We start from the raw sequence: 24,278 nt of genomic DNA, 5'->3' as shown, positions 1-24,278 counted from the left end.
TATTTATCTTCAATGGATATCAACCATCTGTTTGGGATGTGTACTGTAATAAAGTATAGGTTATTCAAACCAATGTTGTATATTAGAGTTTGCATTTTCTTCAACATAACCTAAACCTAAATGATGCAGTTCATATTAGAGCAATATCCAGATAAGTGCAAGTGCAATTGATAATTAGTTTAAAAGATATAGTAAAGCAATCTCATAATTGGGTAAACATTTCACACTGTACATAAAATACAAACAAACACAACAATGAAATTAACACAATTTTCTCTACCATTCAATAAATAAAATAAAAATTCATGTGCTTTTAATCAGGGTGGGCGGTGGCTGGTGACATGTTTTGTTGACTTCGCCTTCAACCTGAATCAATTTAATGTACGTCAGTATATAAACGGCATGAGATACTAAGTATATTTATAACTACCAATATATATTAAAACATAGAGATATAATGGGTTGTGGAAATGTGGATTACCAGTTAACAAAGTGATTGAAAAACTTCCTTGTACACGACGTTTGTAGTCGTCGACAGCGGAACATTGTCGTTGTCATGAATCAATATCTTTAAACCGTTTTTGTTGGTAACTCTAGATATGGCAACATATAATTGACCATGACTAAAGACCGGAGTAGGCAAATATAGTCCGACGGTATCAAGAGATTGACCTTGTGATTTATTAATTGTCATAGCATAAGAGACAATTATTGGAAATTGTCGTCTAATTAACTTAAATGGCCAAGGAGACTCTGAAGGCGACATAGACATTCGAGGAATGTAAAAGAGGTTACCTATATTTTTGCCAGAAATAATTCTTGCTTCAATGACATGATTGGCCAACCTTGTAACAATAAGTCTTGTGCCATTGCACAATCCTTGAGATTGGTCTAAATTTCTCATCAACATAATTGGTGTACCAACCTTCAATTTGAGAATGTGATTCGGTAGACCGAATGTTCTTAGATTACTCAAAAATTTTGGTGTTAGAACTTCATAAGCTTCAGTGTATGTCGCATCGGTCTTGTCTATCTCGTCAAAACTCAAATATTCCTTTTCTTCCCCTAAAGATAGAGAAAAATATCATTATAACGTCGGATAATGAAAAACATCTTATACATAAAAATATTTGACCAATCTGAACATTAATGCGATATGTTAATGATATGTACCTGGAATTAGGTTCAAAATATAATGGTTGATTTTGTCAACAACTTCAATTGTTGATGCAAGAATTGCTTTGCCTTGCAAATAATCAGGACGGGTATGATTTTGCAACAAATTCGGGTACGTGCTTTCAATGATGGCTTGTATGGGATCTTCAAAATCTGTAATTAGTAACTCCTGAGGGATATCTATATCGGCCAATCCATCGTTTGGTTCAGATAGCCTACCATCGCCGACATCCAGTATCCATTTCGAGAATTATGCAATATCACGGCTGTTCTTATTGCCTTTATCATTCCTAAGCCTCATATTTCTGGTTAGAGTCAGGACCTTGCAGTGATCCCACACATAAGATGAGAATATTGATGCATGCACAATATCTGAACGGGAAGCTCTTGGAACAACAAGAAGAATATGCCGGAAATCTCGGCCGAATACAACAACTTTGCCTCCAAATATTCTTCCCGACCGACCATTCTGATTCATGAGGTCTTTAAGTGTTTTGTCTAATGCCTCAAAGCAATTTTTATGTGCCATGGGTGCTTCATCCCATATGATCACATCAGTTGCTTGAAGTAACTGTGCATGCTCGGTATTCTTGTCAATATTGCACGTAGAGTTGTCAAGAGTCGGAACTGGAATTTTGAACTTTGAATGGGCAGTTCTTCCACCTGGTAATAATAATGAAGCTATGCCACTTGAAGCAACAGTAATACATATTTTTCTTTCGGAACGGAGTGCACTTGACAGTGTTCTCCACATGAAAGTCTTGCTGGTACCTCCATAACCATGCAAAAAAAACACCCCCCTCTTTGTTTCTCGACGGCTTGCATGATGGTTTCAAAAATACCACGTTGCTCACCTGCACATGATGTGTTTGCTTAGAATTTTTACGGAATTATGTCCAGCGTAATTGAAGGATAGAAAAACACTTAGAAAGGGGGGTTTGAATAAGTGTAGTTTTAAAAACTTGACAGATAAAAATAAATTGCACAGTTATTTTTATCCTGGTTCGTTGTTAACTAAACTACTCCAGTCCACCCCCGCAGAGATGATTTACCTCAACTGAGGATTTAATCCACTAATCGCACGGATTACAATGGTTTTCCACTTAGTCCGCAACTAAGTCTTCTAGAGTATCCTGATCACAACCTGATCACTCCAGGAACAACTGCTTAGACACAAGCTAAGACTTTCTTAGAGTATCCTGACCACCACGTGATCACTCTAATTACAACTGCTTAGACACAAGCTAAGACTTCCTAGAGTATCCTGATCAACACTTGATCACTCTAGTTCCTTACAACTTAATGTAATCTTTCTAAGAGTTTTACAATGCTTCTAAAAAGCTATAATCACAACAGTGATATTTCTCTTAAAGTTTAAGCTTAATCTCACTAAGATATTACAACAGCAATGTAGTGAGCTTTGATGAAGATGAAGATTCTGAGTTTTGATTTGAACAGAGTTTCAGCAAGTTGATATGAGTTGTTTTTGGTGCAGAATCGTTAACCTTGCTTCTCATCAGAACTTCATATATATAGGCGTTTGAGAAGATGACCGTTGAGTGCATTTAATGCTTTGCGTGTTCCGTACAGCATCGCATTTAATGTTATACGCTTTTGTCAACTACCTCGAGCCTTGTTCACGCTGTGTCTACTGACGTTGCCTTTAATAGCTTCTAACGTTCCTTTTGTCAGTCAGCGTAGCCTGCCACTTGTACTTTCTTCTGATCTGATGTTTGTGAATACAACGTTTGATTATCATCAGAGTCAAACAGCTTGGTGCATAGCATCTTCTGATCTTCTGACCTTGAAGTGCTTCTGAGCGTGATACCATCAGAACTTCAGTGCTTCTGATCTCTTGTTCTTCTGATGCTTCCATAGACCCATGTTCTGATTCTGCTTCGACCATCTTCTGATGTCTTGCCAGACCATGTTCTGATGTTGCATGCTGAACCATTTGAGACAAAGCTTCTGAGCGCTGATTTATGCATACTCTATATATATTTCCTGAAAAGGAAATTGCATTGGATTAGAGTACCATATTATCTTAAGCAAAATTCATATTATTGTTATCATCAAAACTAAGATAATTGATCAGAACAAATCTTGTTCTAACAATCTCCCCCTTTTGATGATGACAAAAACATATATAAATGATATGAATTTGCGATCAGAAAGAACAGACGGCAAAAGACAAATTACACAGCTATAGCATAAGCATGTGAATATGTCTCCCCCTGAGATTAACAATCTCCCCCTGAGATAAATAATCTCCCCCTGAAATAAATACTCGAAGAACTTTAATAAAAGACTTCCCTGATTATTTCGGTAGAGACGATCACATAAGCTTCTGTCTTCAGAGAATTCATAGCTTCTGACTTCTGCTTCCATTGGACAGCTTCAGAACTTGAATTTCTTTAGATCCCTAGAACACTCACAGCTTCTGATTCCTGCTTCCATTCAGGACAGCTTCAGAACTTGAATTTCTTTGATCTTCAGAACATTCCCAGCTTCTGATTCCTGCTTCCATCTAGGACAGCTTCAGAACTTGAATTTCTTTGATCTTCAGAACATTCACAGCTTCTGATTTCTGCTTCCATCTAGGACAGCTTCAGAACTTGAGTTTTCTGGATCTTTAGAACATTCACAGCTTCTGATTTCTGCTTCCCTCGGATAGCTTCAGAGCTTTGAATTTCTTCCAACATCACTTCATGCTAGATTTGTATCAGAACATTGTTGAATGTACCAGAGCATCATCAGAGCATCTCTACATCCTGAAATGTTACAGAACAAAAACTAAACGACAAAAGTCAGCATGAACGAGTCAGAACATAAAATGTATCAGAGCAAATAGAATTTTGTCAAAGCAAATAGACAAAGTTTGGATCAAATTCTATTCTCAGTGCTTCTGATTTCTGAAGCTTGATAGCACTCAGCTTGCTTCAGTTTCCATGGTTTTGCTTCTTGTGTTTGCTTTGAAGATTCTCTTCACTTCTTTATACCTGCAAAACACTTAAACCATATAGAACTTGCAGTTCTTGTTAGTAAATGTGTGGGAGTTTTACCCAGCAACTGATAGATTAATCAAATCATTTATCATTTATCTTCCCCCCCTTTTTGTCATAACATCAAAAAGAATATTCAAAAGATTCAGATGTATAAAACGACAAATGAAATCACTGGAATGTAAAAAACAAAGAAACTTTTCATTGATAATCAACAGATTTTACAAAGGTTCTTATGTTTAACAAGATGAGAAACATTCCTAGCAAATACATAAAAAGTCACCCCAAGAGGAAATGACTACAAAAATTAAAAACAACACCCTAGCAAGACACAATCTGTGTCAACCCATCAAGAATCCCTGGGGTCTTCTTGTCTTTTCAGACTAGAATCTCCACTGTAGAAGAGATTCAAGAGACCAGGGAGGAAGTGAGGGACAGTTCACAGACAGGGAGCTAATGTTGCAAACGGGCTCCAGTGACTCAAGAAGGTCTTCTTCCTTTGGATAAATGTTGATAACAGCATTGAAGAAGAGATCTGTCTTGAAAGAGACTTGGAGAGCCATTCCAAGATATGCTTCACATCCGGTAACTGAGTAACCCTTCCATCCGTTCTCATTGAGTTGAGAGAATTCATGATGAACGCTAGGTTTGAGCTAGGAATTTTTTAAAGCGAAAAATAAAAGACTTTGTTTGAGCAAGAAAGGAAATAGAAGAGAGAGAGAAGAAAACTTGATGAGGAATGCAAAAGAACGGAGGATTTAAATAGACAAAAAAAATGAAAAAGTACAATAGAGAAACTGTAAGAGGAAAGGAGAAACGTTTGAAGAGTATTTAAAATGAAACAAATGATGAATAGCATTTAATGTTACGTGACATGAGGAGAGATAATAAAGACAAATGAGGTGACTAGCACAGTTACCTATGGGCGGCGTCCCTTCAACTGCACGCGCGCTTATCCATGAACAGTAAAGACAGGTTTACCATCCCGAGATAAAACGTTACAGCTGTTTTGCTTTAAAAAAGGTTCTGAATCAACTTAGACAATGAAACGTTAGTAATAACCGAATCATAACTTCTAAAAGATTTCAATCAGAACTTCTGATTTTTAAAAAAATTCACATTCATTTCAGAAGATACTCATACGTAAGAACTTCTCATCTTCTCATTCTGGGCATAAATCCATACTGATGTTCTTCAGAATGAACTTAAACCTATCTTCAGCCAGGGGTTTTGTAAAAATATCAGCCCATTGATGGTCTGTATCAACAAAGTTTAAAGAAATAACACCCTTCTGAACATAGTCCCTTATGAAATGATGTTTAATCTCAATATGTTTAGCTTTTGAATGAAGAATAGGATTCTTAGATAAACATATGGCAGAAGTATTATCACAGAATATAGGAATGTTACTCTCAAATATCTGATAATCTTCCAGCTGACTCTTCATCCAGAGCATCTGTGTACTGCAACCAGCAGCAGCGACATATTCTGCTTTTGTCGTTGATAGAGCAATAGTTGCTTGCTTCTTGCTATACCAAGAGATCAAATGACTTCCAAGAAATTGGCAACTTCCTGAAGTACTTTTTCTTTCAATTCTGTCTCCAGCATAGTCAGCATCGCAGAATCCTACTAAGTTGTATTCTTTAGATTTTCTGTAAACTAAGCCAACATTAGTAGTACCTTTCAGATACCTTAGAATTCTCTTAACAGCAGTTAAATGAGATTCTCTAGGATCTGATTGGAATCTAGCACACAAACAAACACTGAACAGAATGTCAGGTCTAGAAGCAGTCAGATATAGAAGAGATCCAATCATACCTCTGTATAACTTCTGATCTACCTTCTTACTTACCTCATCCTTACCTAGGATGCATGTTGGATGCATAGGAGTTTTGGCTTCTTTGCAGTCTAGAAGATTAAACTTCTTCAGAAGTTCCTTCACATACTTGGTTTGGTGAACATACGTTCCTTCTGATGTTTGATTTATTTGTATTCCAAGGAAATACTTGAGTTCTCCCATCATGCTCATTTCAAACTCAGCCTGCATAGACTCAGCAAACTCCTTTCCAAGTGTAGCATTAGATGTTCCAAAAATAATATCATCTACATATATTTGACAAATTAAAATATCCCTTTTAAAGGTTTTACAAAAGAGAGTAGTGTCCACTTTTCCTCTAGTGAAACCATTATCCAGAAGGAAAGAACTTAAACGTTCATACAAGCTCTGGGAGCCTGTTTCAATCCATACAATGATTTCTTAAGTTTAAAAAACATGATTAGGAGACATAGAGTCTTCAAAACCAGGAGGTTGATGGACATAAACTTCTTCATCTATATAACCATTTAAAAAGGCACTCTTAACATCCATCTGATAGAGAGTGATGTTATGTTGAGTGGCAAATGAAATTAATAGACGAATAGATTCTAACCTGGCCACTGGTGCAAAGGTTTCTGTATAGTCAATCCCTTCTTGCTGACTATAACCCTGAGCCACCAGTCTGGCTTTGTTCCTTACCACTTCACCTTTCTCACTGAGCTTGTTTCTGAAGACCCACTTTGTACCAATTATATTGAATCCATCTGGTCTAGGAACAAGATCCCAAACATCATTCCTTGTAAACTGATTCAATTCTTCTTGCATAGCAATTATCCAGTCTGGATCTTCTAGAGCATGATCAACAGAAGTTGGCTCGATCAAAGATACAAGACCTAATTGACAATCTGCATTGTTCTTAAGGAATGCTCTTGTTCTGATTGGATCATCCTTCTTTCCAAGAATGACATCTTCTGAATGACCAGAGATGAGTCTGGATGATCTTCTGACAGATGGTTCTTCAGAAATGCTTAGATCCTCCAGAGAAGCTGATACTTGATCTTCAGATTCTTTGCTTCTGAGAAGCTCTGCTTCTGATGCGTTGCTTCTTGGCTCAGCAGCTTCTGATATATCAATATCACAATCTGCAAAATTATCAAACAGACTTTATAGTTCCAGAGCCAATTATCTTGCCCTTCTGATCTCCTCCAAACTTGACTTCTCCTCCAGACTTAAGCACCAGGTCTTGGAACATAGACCTTCTTCCTGTCATGTGTCGTGAGCATCCAGAGTCCAGGTACCATTGTCGCTACCGCGAAAATTAACAGAGTCGCCACTAACATATTTATCCTGAAAAGGAAGGGAATGCCAGCAAACCACAAAACAAAACAACGGTCTCACGACCAGAGAAAAAGGGTAAGGGAGTCGGTTACGCGAGGGGAAGGTGTTAGCACCCCACGCGCCCATCGTACTCGATGGTATCCACGCTTGTGTCTAAATCTATGGGTGTGTAACAAATCTACGCTAATCTGGACTAAAATGAATGCAGAATGTAGGGAAAAGAAAGGATTATGCTCGCACGGGCCCTACCCCGCTGCCTACGTATCTGTTTTGCAGAATCAGAGCTACCGTAGCTCGGCTAACTAATTTTGTTTGTTTTGTGTTTTTTAAGTGAACAAGTTACATTCACACTCCGCTGCTCGACCTTTGGAGACTTATGCTGGGAACGGAGCGGAAATAACAAGCTCTTAAGAAAAGAAAATCAAAGAGTGTGGTTTGTGTTTTAAAGAATGCATGAGGAAGACTTAAGCTAAGGGGTGAAAGCTTGCTACCTAATGTTATCATACAAAGGGTATCAGTCTAAGCTAAGCTATCAACCTACGAGGAAAAGGGCAAAAGCAAACAAATAGCACACAAACGAGCATCCACTCGTAAAGCAAACAAAACCAACGGTACTGACCGAATGGTAGAAAAACGGTCCCGCCATAGCCAAGGGGAGCAGCTCAACCCAAGTCAACCATGCATTAGACCTCGTGAAAATGATCGGGCCATAGACAAGAGGGCGGACCCCTCTCGGCAACCAAGCCGTCACGGATCGTAAAGGAAAACGGTGCGTGCGTACACCGAGCATCAACGTCGAGCGACGCGAGCTATAAGAAAGGCGGGGGTCCGGCTGCATGGACCCTTTTCCTGACATACTCGATAACAAGATCTTGTGCTGGTTCAGAAGCAGGCAACGCGTAGCATGCGCTTACTGAACGGACTCGATGAAACTAGGCGGGGGTTGATTACAGACCCTTGACCGCATGCCTTCCATGAGGACTTAACGGAGTGCCATATAGGTCTTATTACACCGTGACTCCCTGCCGCAAAGCACAAATGTAAACACACCAACAAAAACAGAGCCTCTTTCGAGGACTTGGCCAGATGCATGTCTAAGTCCTACTTCTCATGTTAAAGGATGATGCGAGAAAGCGATAAAGTGCGGGAATAATAAAATGAAACGGAATCAATACCAAACGGATGATGATCCGTAAAATGAGGAGAAACGAAGCGAAGAAACTAAGGATCCCGCGAGCGAGCTAGCAAAGCAAAAGCAAATAGTCAGCACACCGATTCAGCACACCGATTATTTATAAAGCGCACAAATGTCGACTCGTATGTCGAGCACAATCACAATACACCTGCAAGAGGAACAAGCAAACCAAACAAGCAGATATAAAGTAATATGGGATCGTGTCTCCAGGATGAGAACACGTCACGAGTAAATGAGATAGAATCGTATTCCGCAAGTGAAGCGGAACACTCAAGCAATGAGTATCAATCGGCGACCGTCTAAATGCCTTGCACACTAGCACACAGGTTAGAGATAACAAACATCGCAATCGGAATTGCGTTATTGCATAAAGCGAAAAGAAACGGACAAATTATGTAAATGTAAGATAAACGATCAACATGAAAAGGAAAAACAAACATGGAGAACTTGACAAACAATCAATATCAATCATCTCATGAGATAGCACGTTTCACAAGCTTTCCAACGATATAAAGAACGCACAAATCGGAGTTACGAGTGAAAAGATACGAAAGTTTGAAGTTAGAAAATGAAATATGAAAAAAAACACTCAGGAACCGGTTCCTGCATAGGACAACCCGGTTCCCCATACAAAAAACCAGAGAATGAACATTTCAGAAAACTGGGAACCGGTTCCCACCTAGGGACAACCCGGTTCCTGGTACAAAAACACAGAGAATGAGAAAATAAGCAAGCTGGGAACCGGTTCCCCCCTAGGGACAACCCGGTTCCCCATACAAAAAGCCAGAGAACACAAAAATTAGCAAGCCAGGAACCGGTTCCCACCTAGGGACAACCCGGTTCCTGGTACTAAAAACCAGAGAAACAGCATTTTTGGATATAGTGGGAACCGGTTCCCGCCTGGGACAACCCGGTTCCTGGTGTGTAAAAACAGATTTTTAAGCATTTTAAAGGCCTTGGAGCCATTCGCACTCAATCCAAAACGTACCAATTAAGCACAAGCAAACATCAACAACACAATTTACATGCATCCACACATCAAATAATCCACGTGTTAACAATTATTCTAAGTGCGACTCGTCAAATAGAGCAAATATCAAGCAACATTGCATCACATGCATTTATACAAACACGTGGAGTACATCACAAGCAACACAAACTATCAACAACAATTATGCACACAAAGTCAACAACAAATCACGGATCCGAACACGAACAACACAATTCATCATCAACGGATATCAATCATATTCAATCAACATCAAATCCAATCACAATTTACATGAACACGATCAATTCGGACAAAAATACGCAAATTCACCGATCAATCATTATCAATCATCCATAAATCAAGAACAAGGAGTAGATCTAGATTTGAATTCACATATAATCAACAATTAAGCACTTAATTCAATGGTTCAAGGCTTACCGAATGAAGATCCAACCGAAGCACGAACACGAACACGATATGAACGCGAACACGACACGAACGCGACGAACTCGAACAAAATCCGGAGTGTGAGAGAGAGGGAGGCGCGCGCAAGATCCAATGAGGAGAGAAGAAGAGAAATCCGAACTTCGATCTTGATTCTTCAATCCATGTTCTTGATCTTGATGAACTTTGATGAATATTGATGAAAGTTTTATGTAATTTGTGGTTTTGATTCAAGAGAATTGAGAGAGAATTGAGAGAATATGTTTGTGAAAATTGGTGAGTTGAAATTATGAGAGTTCCCCTTTGATTTGTGAAGAGCAAAATGTTTATATATTGTCAACGCGAAATGTCTAAATTGCCCTCGGTTCGTCTTGTTTTGGCTCGTTTTTAAGGAAACTCGGTTCGGCTCTGAATCTCAGAACGAAACCAACGTCCACTCGAAGGTGACTAAAATCGTAGATCATAGCCGTGAGAATCGCCTCAAACGGATAAGCGACGAAGAAAATACGCGCGTTTGAATGACGAGAAACGTCGGTCCAAACAAACGCGACTGTGCAGAATTTTGCGCGTACCGCTCAAAGAACTCGATAAAACCTCATCTTCGGCTCAGAATCCGACCTGGCATGTGTGACGAAGAATCGAAGCTAACGAAATTTCCAAGAAAATGCCACCGGAATGGGCTTCATACGATAAAAATCGAAGAAGTTATGAATTTTCAAACTCGGTGCGACACACTCGAAAACATACTTTTTTACCGAAACCGTGCGACGATCATTAAAATGCTGGGAGTTTTTGGTGCATAGTTGGCCTTCGGACTGAACATATGAAATCTTGGTAATGATGTCACGGAGCTCCAGTTAAATTTTCAAGCGAATCCGGCGAGCGGATTAGGAGATATGAATTTTCCGAGGCGCAAAACCCTACATTCAGCACTATTTTTCACTACGAAATCTCAAGTAATTTGCCAATTTGACGACCTTCCTCAAAGAATTAGCTTCCGAACCGAACGCGAAAGTTGTAGATATCGTCGAAACAGTCAAGATAACGTGGGAACTAAGCTCATATCACCTTCCAAATATGACTTGCGAATTTTTCTCGTATTTCCACCGTTTAAACCATTTTTCACGCTTTTCTTCTTAAACCCATGAAAACTCTTTATTATTTTTCTTCAATTTTGAAATGACGAAATAAACGTCATTATTAACTTATAGCTCAAATAAAGAGGGCAAATTTTGGGGTGCAACAGCTGCCCCTATTCAAACTTCTTGAACCTGACGAGTGAGAAACGAAAGTTTCGAACCGTTGAGGTGGAAGGAGATTGAATACCGGAATGAACTCGAAAATTTGCGCTCTTGATCAATAGAAGATTCCAACTTGCAATGAGAAGGAATGTACCACCCCGCAAGCGAGGAGAAAAAACTTCAATTGATCTGGATAATAAATATGCTCCACCTTGTGAAAAAGGAGGAACGGGCACCCACAGGAAGGGGACAACACTTCAAATGATCTGGTTATCAAGAGAAGGAACATCTCGAATGATCTGAGTATCAAACGTAGCAGATGTCTCCGAACTTGCATCGGGATAGATGTCTTAAGTCGATCTGGGAATCGAAGGAGATACACCGGTTGATCTGGATATCAACAGGTAATAGGTATCTCTGATCTGGGAATCAAGATCTGGGAATCTGGGCAGACATCTCTTCTGATGCAATTAAATCATCAGGTAGATATTCCAACTAATCTGGGAATTAGCGGCTAGCTCCTTCGTAAGACCACGGGGATCCGGAGGCGGTTCTTTCAACTGAACTGGTAATCAGGATAAGAACAATATCTCTTCCGAACTGTGTACGCCGGGGAAAGAATGCCTTTAAACTGATCTAGACATGATGCTAGAAAATAAGTAGGACAATCTTCATCTGAAAGACAAAGTCGATCAGGCAAACATCTCCATCTGATCTGATGATATCAGTGGCTTGCTCCTTAGTAAGATCTTGGGGATCCGGAGGCGGTTCCTTCAACTAATCTGAAACTGGATATTAGGATAGGAACGGATGTTTCTTCCGAACTGTGTACGCCGGGTAAAGAAAACGTCTTCAACTGATGGTTAAGCATCAGGACTGGGCAAACGAGTTTCTTCTTCTGAACGAACTAAATCGTCAGGGAGTAGATATTTCCAACTGATCTGATGTATCAGAGGGCTTGCTCCTTCGGAAGATCTATAGAGATCCGGAGGCGGTTCCTTCAACTAATCTGAATATCAGGATAGGAACAAATATCTTCCACCGATCTGGGGACATCGGGAATAGGAATGTCTTTGAACTGATCTGAGCTGTGCCAGAAAATAAGTAGAACAATCCTCTTCTGATTCAAAACATCAGGATAAGCGCCTGTAATGACTAGGCGAATATTGCTCTCTAGGAGGCATTTGAATCTGGGTAACTTTCCTGCAGAAAGAGACAGACATGATATGATTTATGCATGATGCATGTATGAATGTGTATGGAATAACGTTCCCGAGAAGGAAGACGCTACACGCTTTTGAGAATGCTATGCAAATGATGCATGATTCAGACGCTGCTTGGGGAAACAGCGGAGGAGCACTGATTTGCTGAAGAAGTCCTGGAGAGAGCATGGAACTCTGCGGGGAGGACAAGATGAGTGACCAGAAGTCACAAACTGCGAGCTGGCAAAGATGGATCAGAAATCTGCTAGAGACGATCAAATCTGGATGCGAGCTCTGCTTGGGGAATGAATCCTGCTTGAGGATAAGAGCATCCCACTGAACTCGGGGAATATCCTGGCGAACCTTGCTGGGGAAGCCAATCTTCGACACACTGGGGATGTGGAGATAAGAGCAAATCATGAAGATAACTCTGGTGAGGAGTGACAGACTTGCTAGGGGATAAAGTATTCCGCTGGGGAAATCCTTAAAGGACGCAGATTCTGCTGAGGATGCATGCGAACCTCTGCTGAGGAGAGAACTCAGTGGGGAAGACGAATACTTCCGCATATCGATCCGCTAGGGATACGAGAAATCCGCTGGGGATAAGGAACTTAGCATAAGAACCTTTTGTTAAGACAACTCCACTGGGGCATAAGATGACTCTTGTGGGGAAAATAGGTCACCCTGTTAGGGAGAGAAGCAGTCCGCTGGGGAATAAGATGACTCTCCTGGGGAAAACAGGTTAATCTGTTGGGGAGAGAAACGCTCTACTGGGGAGAATGAGGAACTCGGGCAAGGAACCTCATTAAGAGCTTACTAGGGAATCAGATACCATTCAATCATGATTCAACTTGGGGAGAAGATATTCCACCGGGGAATAAGGCTTTTGAAACACGGAGTTTGCATTGAGATGTGCTTTGCTGAGGATATGAAATGAAGAAATCTCCTTCGTGCGCATTCAGCTGGAGAGAATGAGGAAATTTCATTAAGATGTGCTTAGCTGGGGAGTGAGAACCTCCTGTTTGGATAGATCCACCAACGCGCAGACATATCATACTTGAAAGGATGGTACCTGCGAGGTAAACACATGAAGACGCCCCAAGATATAGCATGGCATCTTGGTTACACAAGACTTCGAAGCAAATTCGAGGTTTTTTTATCATTTCTAATCATGTATTGTAAAAGCAATGCAGCTTTCATATGCAAAGTTTAACACAAACTCAGGACGTTTTATGCAAACAAAACAGTAAAAGAAAACAACTGTTTAAGATAGAAAGATCTTTATTAATTGAGAACGAAAGCGCTCGTAAGAAAGGCATACAATTTTCAGAAGTAGTTCCTAGTAAGAGGTAACCACACAATTTTTGAATACAAGAGAAATGGCAATGTGAAACGGATATCCATTAGTTTCGATCCCGCTATCACTTTTATAATCTCGACATTCTCATCTCCTTGCTTTGGAAGACCGTACTCATTAGGATTGATCACTGCCCGATCTGATAATGTCACCGAACTTGTGGACCCGACGGGGTTTGGTGGATGCTTTAGGGATTTGAGTTGCCAGGTGCAAACTCAAGAACACGGAGTCTTGCTTATCCCTCGGTCGGGAGCCCTAAACACGACGATTGGAATTGGAGAATGCTTTAGGGATTTGAGTTGCCAGGTGCAAACTCAAGAACACGGAGTCTTGCTTATCCCTCGGTCGGGAGCCCTAAGCACGTATGAAGAGTGATTGCCATGGTGGCATGCGAGATGTAGTCGTTCGCTTTTGTCCCTTTTTTGCCTAAGCCGCCCTTTCGGGTTTTCAACTTAGCGGGTATATTTGTTTCTTTTTCATTCTTTTGCCTGATTCATTTTCTTTTCTCTTTTTCTTTTCTTTTCTTCTTTTTTTTCTTTTTTTTTTCTTCTCTTCTTTTTTTTTTATCAGGTCTATGCGAAGTATTTTTTGACTACATCTGCGTTCACAGGGTGCGGAAAGTTCTCGCCATCCATTGTTGCAAGCATCATGGCGCCGCCAGAGAATACTTTCTGCACAACAAAGGGGCCTTCATACGTCGGAGTCCACTTGCCTCGAGGATCGCCTTGAGGGAGAATGATTCTTTTGAGTACCAGATCACCTGGCTTGTAGCTTTGGGGTCGCACCCGCTTGTCAAAAGCTTTCCTCATCTTCTTTTGGTACACCTGACCATGTCCGATGGCCGCTAAGCGTTTTTCATCAATGAGGTTCAACTGATCCATCCGATTTTGTACCCATTCTGACTCGTCAAGCTCGACGTCTTTCATAATCCTCAAGGAAGGAATCTCAACTTCAACAGGCAATACCGCTTCCATGCCATAAACAAGTGAGAAAGGAGTTGCCCCAGTCGATGTACGCACAGAGGTGCGATAACCATGCAAAGCAAAAGGGAGCATCTCGTGCCAATCTCGGTAGGTCACTACCATCTTCTGCACAATCTTCTTAATGTTCTTGTTGGCCGCTTCAACAGCGCCATTCATCTTTGGACGGTACGGAGAAGAATTGTGATGCTTGATCTTGAAGGACTCACAAAGCTCCTTCATCATCTTGTTATTGAGATTTGATCCATTATCAGTAATGATTTTCTCAGGAATCCCATAACGACAGATAATGTTGTGCTTGATAAAGCGAGTAATCACTTGCTTGGTAACATTCGCATAAGATGCGGCTTCAACCCACTTGGTGAAGTAATCGATGGCAACCAAAATGAAGCGATGTCCATTGGAAGCAGTAGGCTTAATTTCTCCAATCATATCAATGCCCCACATTGCGAAAGGCCACGGAGAAGTCAAGACATTCAAAGGCACAGGCGGCACGTGCACTTTATCAGCATAGATCTGGCACTTGTGACAAATTCTGACATGGTTATGACAATCAGTTTCCATAGTGGACCAATAATAACCAGCCCTCAAGATCTTCTTAGCCATTGTATGCCCACTTGAATGGGTACCAAACTCACCTTCGTGCATTTCCTCTATGATTTTCGAAGCTTCTTCCTTAACAACACATCGGAGCAACACACCGTCATGATGCCTCTTGTACAATACACCACCGTTGAGGTAGAACTTAGCTGCAAACCTTCTCAGAAACTTCTTATCAGTCACCGACGCTTCGGGAGGATACTCTTGAGTTTCGAGGAACTTTTTTATATCATGATACCAGGGATTTCCATCCAGTTCAACATCAGCCTCAAAGCAGAATGCCGGTTCGTCCAATCTGTTGATGGTGATGTTAGGCGCTTCATTGGCCCATTTCACTTTGAACATGGAAGCCAAGGTAGCGAGAGCATCAGCAAGATTGTTCTCTTCTCTAGAAATATGCTCGAATGTGATCTCATCAAAATACGGAATGATTCTCATCACATGCTCCCTGTACGGAATCAGATTCTGATGGCGAGTTTCCCAATCTCCATTGATCTGGCTAATGACAAGATTGGAATCCCCATAAACTTTCAAGTACTTGATTCGCAAATCAATTGCAGCTTCGATACCATAAATGCAGGCTTCATATTCAGCCATGTTATTAGTGCAATCAAAACAGATTCTGGCTGTAAATGGAATATGAAAACCTGATGGAGAAGTAATTACAGCTCCAACACCATTCCCGAGTGCATTAGAGGCACCATCGAACACGAGCGTCCATCGCGATCCTGGTTCGGGTCCTTCCTCTGGTCCGGGAATGTTACAATCTCTGATGTACAACACATCCTCATCGGGGAATTCAAACTTCATCGGTTCATAATCTTCGACCGGCTGATGCGCAAGATAATCCGCCAACACACTACCTTTGAAAGCTTTCTGGGTAGTATACTGGATATCATATTCAGTCAAAATCATTTGCCACCTGGCTACTCTTCCGGAAAGAGCGGGCTTCTCAAAGACATACTTAATAGGATCCATCTTGGAAATCAGTAAGGTGGTGTGAACCAACATATACTGCCTCAGCCGGCGAGCAGCCCACACCAAAGCACGGCAAGTTTTCTCGAGCAGTGAGTATCGGGATTCACAGTCGGTAAACTTTTTGCTAAGGTAGTATATTGCATGCTCTTTTCGGCCAGACTCGTCATGTTGACCCAGCACACATCCCATTGAATTTTCAAGAACTGTGAGGTACATAATCAAAGGCCTTCCTGGAACTGGAGGCATTAGTATCGGAGGTTCCTGCAAATACTTTTTCACTTTTTCGAATGCTTTTTGACAATCATTATTCCACCTGGCCGTCTGATCTTTTCTTAGTAATTTGAATATTGGTTCACAAGTGGCCGTAAGATGAGAGATGAATCTAGCAATGTAGTTCAATCTCCCTAAGAAACCACGAACCTCTTTTTCTGTTCTCGGCTCAGGCATCTCTTGTATAGCTTTTATTTTCGCAGGACCGACCTCAATACCTTTTCCACTAACAACAAAGCCCAACAACTTTCCGGATCGCACTCCGAAAGTGCATTTGTTCGGATTCAACCTCAGTCTGAATTCCCGAAGCCTTTCAAACAATTTCTGCAAGTGAACCAAGTGCTCTTCTTCAGTGTGAGACTTTGCAATCATGTCGTCAACATACACTTCAATCTCTTTGTGAATCATGTCATGAAAAAGAGTCACCATGGCACGTTGATACGTTGCCCCTGCGTTTTTCAACCCAAAAGGCATAACTTGATAGCAGAAAGTTCCCCACGGTGTGATAAACGTTGTTTTCTCCATGTCTTCTGGTGCCATCTTGATCTGATTGTAACCAGAGAAGCCATCCATGAAGGAAAACACTTTGAAAGGAGCAGTATTATCCACCAACACATCAATGTGAGGAAGAGGAAAATCATCCTTTGGACTCGCCCTATTAAGATCTCTGTAGTCCACACACATCCTGACCTTTCCGTCCTTCTTAGGCACAGGAACAATATTCGCAACCCATGACGGGTAATTCACAACTTGCAGAAAGCCAGCATCAAATTGTTTCTCAACCTCTTTCTTAATCTTCTCAGACATGTCTGGGCGAGTCCTTCGAAGCTTCTGTTTGACAGGAGGACTATCTTCCTTGAGAGGCAGGCGGTGTACTACAATATCTGTATCGAGACCAGGCATATCCTCATAGGACCAAGCAAAGATGTCCGCATACTCTTTCAACATAACAATAAGCCTCTGCTTCACACTATTCTCAAGCGCAGCCCCTATCTTGACTTCTCGGACCTGCTCTTTAGTACCAACATTTACCATCTCGATTACCTCTTGATGCGGCTGAATCGCTTTCTTTTCCTGTTTCAACAATCTTGCCAACTCGTCGGGAAGATCACAATCTTCATAAGCTTCCTCCTCGGCTTGGTAGATCGGATTGTCAAAATCATAATAAGCAATAGCGGAACTGTTACCAATGAAATCCGGGGTAGTGGAACATCTGCATGATTGATGTTTTTATTTTAGTTTTATTTTTATTAAGCTATGTGCAAGTGTGTGCAAAAACATTGCCATTTAAAGGAAAAAGTTAAAAAGAAAGACAAAGAGCAAAACATTTGAATGCAAAAACGTCCTTTTATTTCATGATTAACTTTGAAAATGCGAACTGCATGGCCCTACAAATGATTCACTACGCCTTGGGCAGAGCGTAGGAATTATGTCATGATAAGAAAAGTAAAAACAAGGAATTTACTCCTGAGCTTGTGTAACTTGAATGACATCTTCAATTGTCCAGTTGCGAGGCATCTCCCCAGGAATACTTGGACGAATCCAGCTATCAAAATCACAGTCACTATCCACCTCTTCACCATTGACAATGGCATTAACCTGGCCATCTCGAATGACACCCCCACTCACAAACTTGATCGGGCTAAGGATATCAGGCTTGGGCGATGCATTCTGCTTCCCCGGATTGAAACCGAGACCATTCTTGTCAAATTTGGGACGCACGTCAATTACTTGCCCCCAACCTTCCACTCTTCCAGTCTCAACAACAACCTGAGCGTCTTTCAGAGAAGACATAATCGTTTCTGGCTTCGTTATCTCATAAGGAGGAGTTCTCACAGCGTTCACAGCCTCAAACGCTTGGAATGGCGTCTCATGTATTTCACCTTCGATCTCCACATACCGGAAAGAAGACAAGTGACTCACGATGTAATCCTCTTCACCACAAACTGTCACCACTTTACCGTCAACCGGATACTTCAACTTCTGATGAAGAGTGGATGTCACAGCACCAGCCTTGTGAATCCACGGTCGTCCCAACAGACAACAGTAAGCAGGTTGAATATCCATCACATAAAAGGTTGTAGTAAAGATCTGAGTACCAATCTGGATTGGTAGATCTACCTCTCCGAACACAGACCTCCTTGAACCATCAAAGGCGCGCACTACCAATTCACTAGGCCTTAACTCCACACCGGCATAGTCAATTCTCATTAGAGCTGATTTGGGAAGCACGTTCAAAGAAGACCCAGTATCAACCAAAACACGGGACAAAGTCGTCCCCTTACACTCAATCGAAATATGCAAAGCCTTGTTATGGTTTCTCCCTTCTGGAGGAAGATCATAATCCGTAAATCCCAAACCGTTCCCAGCGGAGATATTATTGGCTACCGCCTCTAGCTGATTCACAGATATTTCATGCGGGACGTAAGCACCATTCAGAATTCACAAGAGAGCATCTCTATGACCTTCTGAACACATCAGCAGTTGCAAGATGGAAATCTTTGACTGGGTCTGACCCAACTGCTCAACAACTTTGTAATCAGACTTCCTGATGATTCTCAATAATTCCTCCACATCCTTGGAAGACACAGCACTATCAGGTGCCCCAGAATAGAACTCACACCTAGTGTCATTGTCATCAAACAGAGAATCTGTAGACATCCATACAGTGCGGAGCTTAACCAGTTGCAAATAAAGCAAGCATGGAAGCAAATGAGAATAAGACCTATCTTCGAAAAGAACCCCAACCAAGCTTTCTTCTTGATCACCCCACAAAGTTGTTTCATGACTGACCTTTGAACACACACCAAGAACAAATCAAGTCTCTGAGTCTGGTGAGAGTACCAAGTTTGAATAAAAGATCCTCAATCCTAAACACCTGTTATGCATTAAATGTATGAGATGCATGATATGAATGCAATGCCATGTTCATTCAATTTCCAAGGAATTCTCATGTTTTGATTTTTAGCAAGAGATGAAAGAGCTTGACACGAGGCTTAAAGATATGATTCCTTGAAAATGGAAGGAACATGCATGCTAGTATGCTAGTTATTTTTTTTGTACATCATTTTTTGGAAAGTAAATATGCAATGATGCAAAGTGGTGGGAACCACAATACTGGACATATCTGATGATGCCGAGAAATCACACGGCACAAGTTCAAAGGTTCGGTATAGTTTCGGACCACCACACAAACCACAAGTCACCAACGGAACAAGTTACCATCGGAACCAGAACATATAGTCACCAATACACTGGAATAGAACATAGATTACCACTCGAACAACAACCATAGTAACTCTCGAACATGAACCATAGTAACCCTCGAACGAGAACAGCGGTAACCCACGAACAAGAACCAAAGTCACCATCAATGTACCTGTTAAGCAATAATTGATTCCCGCCCCACTCACGGGTAAATCTAGGCCAAGGTAGGTCAAAAAAGCCAACAGAGGATCGAATGTAGGCGCTATCATACGATATTGCCTCATTCCACCAAGCTCTGCCCGTGGATACGTGCTCAGATCAATCAGGCATACGCCTTCTGTCCGTCACGGCCACTCTATTCCTAGTTCCTATGGTATCACTCATAGCCTGGGTATTGGGCCTTTTACCTCTTGAAACACCCACCCACAGATAGAAATCCAGACAGTCCAGAATATGATGCAGAAAAGTAAAAGCGCACATAGAATGCAATGCAAACAGGTAAATATGCAAAGCAGTAAAAACACCCAAAGATAAACACACAAGCGCTAGGATCGACTCGCTGAGTCCGGACCAGCAACAGGTCAAGACGTCCCCAGCAGAGTCGCCAGTTGTCGCTACCCCGCGAAAATTAACAGAGTCGCCACTAACATATTTATCCTGAAAAGGAAGGGAATGCCAGCAAACCACAAAACAAAACAACGGTCTCACGACCAGAGAAAAAGGGTAAGGGAGTCGGTTACGCGAGGGGAAGGTGTTAGCACCCCACGCGCCCATCGTACTCGATGGTATCCACGCTTGTGTCTAAATCTATGGGTGTGTAACAAATCTACGCTAATCTGGACTAAAATGAATGCAGAATGTAGGGAAAAGAAAGGATTATGCTCGCACGGGCCCTACCCCGCTGCCTACGTATCTGTTTTGCAGAATCAGAGCTACCGTAGCTCGGCTAACTAATTTTGTTTGTTTTGTGTTTTTTAAGTGAACAAGTTACATTCACACTCCGCTGCTCGACCTTTGGAGACTTATGCTGGGAACGGAGCGGAAATAACAAGCTCTTAAGAAAAGAAAATCAAAGAGTGTGGTTTGTGTTTTAAAGAATGCATGAGGAAGACTTAAGCTAAGGGGGGAAAGCTTGCTACCTAATGTTATCATACAAAGGGTATCAGTCTAAGCTAAGCTATCAACCTACGAGGAAAAGGGCAAAAGCAAACAAATAGCACACAAACGAGCATCCACTCGTAAAGCAAACAAAACCAACGGTACTGACCGAATGGTAGAAAAACGGTCCCGCCATAGCCAAGGGGAGCAGCTCAACCCAAGTCAACCAAGCATTAGACCTCGTGAAAATGATCGGGCCATAGACAAGAGGGCGGACCCCTCTCGGCAACCAAGCCGTCACGGATCGTAAAGGAAAACGGTGTGTGCGTACACCGAGCATCAACGTCGAGCGACGCGAGCTATAAGAAAGGCGGGGGTCCGGCTGCATGGACCCTTTTCCTGACATACTCGATAACAAGATCTTGTGCTGGTTCAGAAGCAGGCAACGCGTAGCGTGCGCTTACTGAACGGACTCGATGAAACTAGGCGGGGGTTGATTACAGACCCTTGACCGCATGCCTTCCATGAGGACTTAACGGAGTGCCATATAGGTCTTATTACACCGTGACTCCCTGCCGCAAAGCACAAATGTAAACACACCAACAAAAACAGAGCCTCTTTCGAGGACTTGGCCAGATGCATGTCTAAGTCCTACTTCTCATGTTAAAGGATGATGCGAGAAAGCGATAAAGTGCGGGAATAATAAAATGAAACGGAATCAATACCAAACGGATGATGATCCGTAAAATGAGGAGAAACGAAGCGAAGAAACTAAGGATCCCGCGAGCGAGCTAGCAAAGCAAAAGCAAATAGTCAGCACACCGATTCAGCACACCGATTATTTATAAAGCGCACAAATGTCGACTCGTATGTCGAGCACAATCACAATACACCTGCAAGAGGAACAAGCAAACCAAACAAGCAGATATAAAGTAATATGGGATCGTGTCTCCAGGATGAGAACACGTCACGAGTAAATGAGATAGAATCGTATTCCGCAAGTGAAGCGGAACACTCAAGCAATGAGTATCAATCGGCGACCGTCTAAATGCCTTGCACACTAGCACACAGGTTAGAGATAACAAACATCGCAATCGGAATTGCGTTATTGCATAAAGCGAAAAGAAACGGACAAATTATGTAAATGTAAGATAAACGATCAACATGAAAAGGAAAAACAAACATGGAGAACTTGACAAACAATCAATATCAATCATTTCATGAGATAGCACGTTTCACAAGCTTTCCAACGATATAAAGAACGCACAAATCGGAGTTACGAGTGAAAAGATACGAAAGTTTGAAGTTAGAAAATGAAATATGAAAAAAAACACTCAGGAACCGGTTCCTGCATAGGACAACCCGGTTCCCCATACAAAAAACCAGAGAATGAACATTTCAGAAAACTGGGAACCGGTTCCCACCTAGGGACAACCCGGTTCCTGGTACAAAAACACAGAGAATGAGAAAATAAGCAAGCTGGGAACCGGTTCCCCCCTAGGGACAACCCGGTTCCCCATACAAAAAGGCAGAGAACACAAAAATTAGCAAGCCAGGAACCGGTTCCCACCTAGGGACAACCCGGTTCCTGGTACTAAAAACCAGAGAAACAGCATTTTTGGATATAGTGGGAACCGGTTCCCGCCTGGGACAACCCGGTTCCTGGCGTGTAAAAACAGATTTTTAAGCATTTTAAAGGCCTTGGAGCCATTCGCACTCAATCCAAAACGTACCAATTAAGCACAAGCAAACATCAACAACACAATTTACATGCATCCACACATCAAATAATCCACGTGTTAACAATTATGCTAAGTGCGACTCGTCAAATAGAGCAAATATCAAGCAACATTGCATCACATGCATTTATACAAACACGTGGAGTACATCACAAGCAACACAAACTATCAACAACAATTATGCACACAAAGTCAACAACAAATCACGGATCCGAACACGAACAACACAATTCATCATCAACGGATATCAATCATATTCAATCAACATCAAATCCAATCACAATTTACATGAACACGATCAATTCGGACAAAAATACGCAAATTCACCGATCAATCATTATCAATCATCCATAAATCAAGAACAAGGAGTAGATCTAGATTTGAATTCACATATAATCAACAATTAAGCACTTAATTCAATGGTTCAAGGCTTACCGAATGAAGATCCAACCGAAGCACGAACACGAACACGATATGAACGCGAACACGACACGAACGCGACGAACTCGAACAAAATCCGGAGTGTGAGAGAGAGGGAGGCGCGCGCAAGATCCAATGAGGAGAGAAGAAGAGAAATCCGAACTTCGATCTTGATTCTTCAATCCATGTTCTTGATCTTGATGAACTTTGATGAATATTGATGAAAGTTTTATGTAATTTGTGGTTTTGATTCAAGAGAATTGAGAGAGAATTGAGAGAATATGTTTGTGAAAATTGGTGAGTTGAAATTATGAGAGTTCCCCTTTGATTTGTGAAGAGCAAAATGTTTATATATTGTCAACGCGAAATGTCTAAATTGCCCTCGGTTCGTCTTGTTTTGGCTCGTTTTTAAGGAAACTCGGTTCGGCTCTGAATCTCGGAACGAAACCAACGTCCACTCGAAGGTGACTAAAATCGTAGATCATAGCCGCGAGAATCGCCTCAAACGGATAAGCGACGAAGAAAATACGCGCGTTTGAATGACGAGAAACGTCGGTCCAAACAAACGCGACTGTGCAGAATTTTGCGCGTACCGCTCAAAGAACTCGATAAAACCTCATCTTCGGCTCAGAATCCGACCTGGCATGTGTGACGAAGAATCGAAGCTAACGAAATTTCCAAGAAATTGCCACCGGAATGGGCTTCATACGATAAAAATCGAAGAAGTTATGAATTTTCAAACTCGGTGCGACACACTCGAAAACATACTTTTTTACCGAAACCGTGCGACGATCATTAAAATGCTGGGAGTTTTTGGTGCATAGTTGGTCTTCGGACTGAACATATGAAATCTTGGTACTGATGTCACGGAGCTCCAGTTAAAATTTCAAGCGAATCCGGCGAGCGGATTAGGAGATATGAATTTTCCGAGGCGCAAAACCCTACATTCAGCACTATTTTTCACTACGAAATCTCAAGTAATTTGCCAATTTGACGACCTTCCTCAAAGAATTAGCTTCCGAACCGAACGCGAAAGTTGTAGATATCGTCGAAACAGTCAAGATAACGCGGGAACTAAGCTCATATCACCTTCCAAATATGACTTGCGAATTTTTCTCGTATTTCCACCGTTTAAACCATTTTTCACGCTTTTCTTCTTAAACCCATGAAAACTTTTTATTATTTTTCTTCAATTTTGAAATGACGAAATAAACGTCATTATTA

The 24,278-nt window shown here is 41.4% G+C and overlaps 2 protein-coding genes across 2 annotated transcripts; both read right to left on the bottom strand.

Moving 5' to 3' along the window:
* Positions 1 to 219: 219 nt before the first annotated feature.
* On the bottom strand, positions 220 to 24,256 carry LOC131632036 (uncharacterized). Its single transcript, XM_058902804.1, has 3 exons — positions 18,056 to 24,256; positions 482 to 17,803; positions 220 to 366 (listed from the first exon to the last, which is right to left on the bottom strand). Exons 1-2 carry the CDS (start codon positions 18,799 to 18,801, stop codon positions 14,335 to 14,337), a joined length of 4,215 nt encoding a protein of 1,404 aa, XP_058758787.1. The 5' UTR covers positions 18,802 to 24,256; the 3' UTR covers positions 220 to 366; positions 482 to 14,334.
* On the bottom strand, positions 485 to 1,930 carry LOC131597578 (uncharacterized). Its single transcript, XM_058870290.1, has 3 exons — positions 1,441 to 1,930; positions 1,174 to 1,329; positions 485 to 1,065 (listed from the first exon to the last, which is right to left on the bottom strand). The coding sequence occupies exons 1-3, from the start codon at positions 1,928 to 1,930 to the stop codon at positions 485 to 487; spliced, it is 1,227 nt and encodes a 408-aa protein (XP_058726273.1).
* Positions 24,257 to 24,278: the final 22 nt, after the last annotated feature.

This window comes from Vicia villosa, linkage group LG1, assembly GCF_029867415.1.
Source record: "Vicia villosa cultivar HV-30 ecotype Madison, WI linkage group LG1, Vvil1.0, whole genome shotgun sequence".
Lineage (NCBI taxonomy): Eukaryota > Viridiplantae > Streptophyta > Magnoliopsida > Fabales > Fabaceae > Vicia > Vicia villosa.
This window is presented reverse-complemented; position numbering and strand designations above follow the sequence as displayed.

Excerpts from the sequence above, each read along its gene's own strand:
- LOC131597578 (XM_058870290.1), bottom strand. The coding sequence starts at position 1,930 with ATGTGGAGAACACTGTCAAGTGCACTCCGTTCCGAAAGAAAAATATGT. Across the intron at positions 1,330-1,440 it reads TAAAGGCAATAAGAACAGCC|ATTTTGAAGATCCCATACAA; the intron begins GTGATATTGCAT and ends TACTAATTACAG. Across the intron at positions 1,066-1,173 it reads TATTTTGAACCTAATTCCAG|GGGAAGAAAAGGAATATTTG; the intron begins GTACATATCATT and ends CTCTATCTTTAG.
- LOC131632036 (XM_058902804.1), bottom strand. The coding sequence starts at position 18,801 with ATGAGAATTGACTATGCCGGTGTGGAGTTAAGGCCTAGTGAATTGGTA. Across the intron at positions 17,804-18,055 it reads CAAGTTACACAAGCTCAGGA|ATGTTCCACTACCCCGGATT; the intron begins GTAAATTCCTTG and ends TCAATCATGCAG.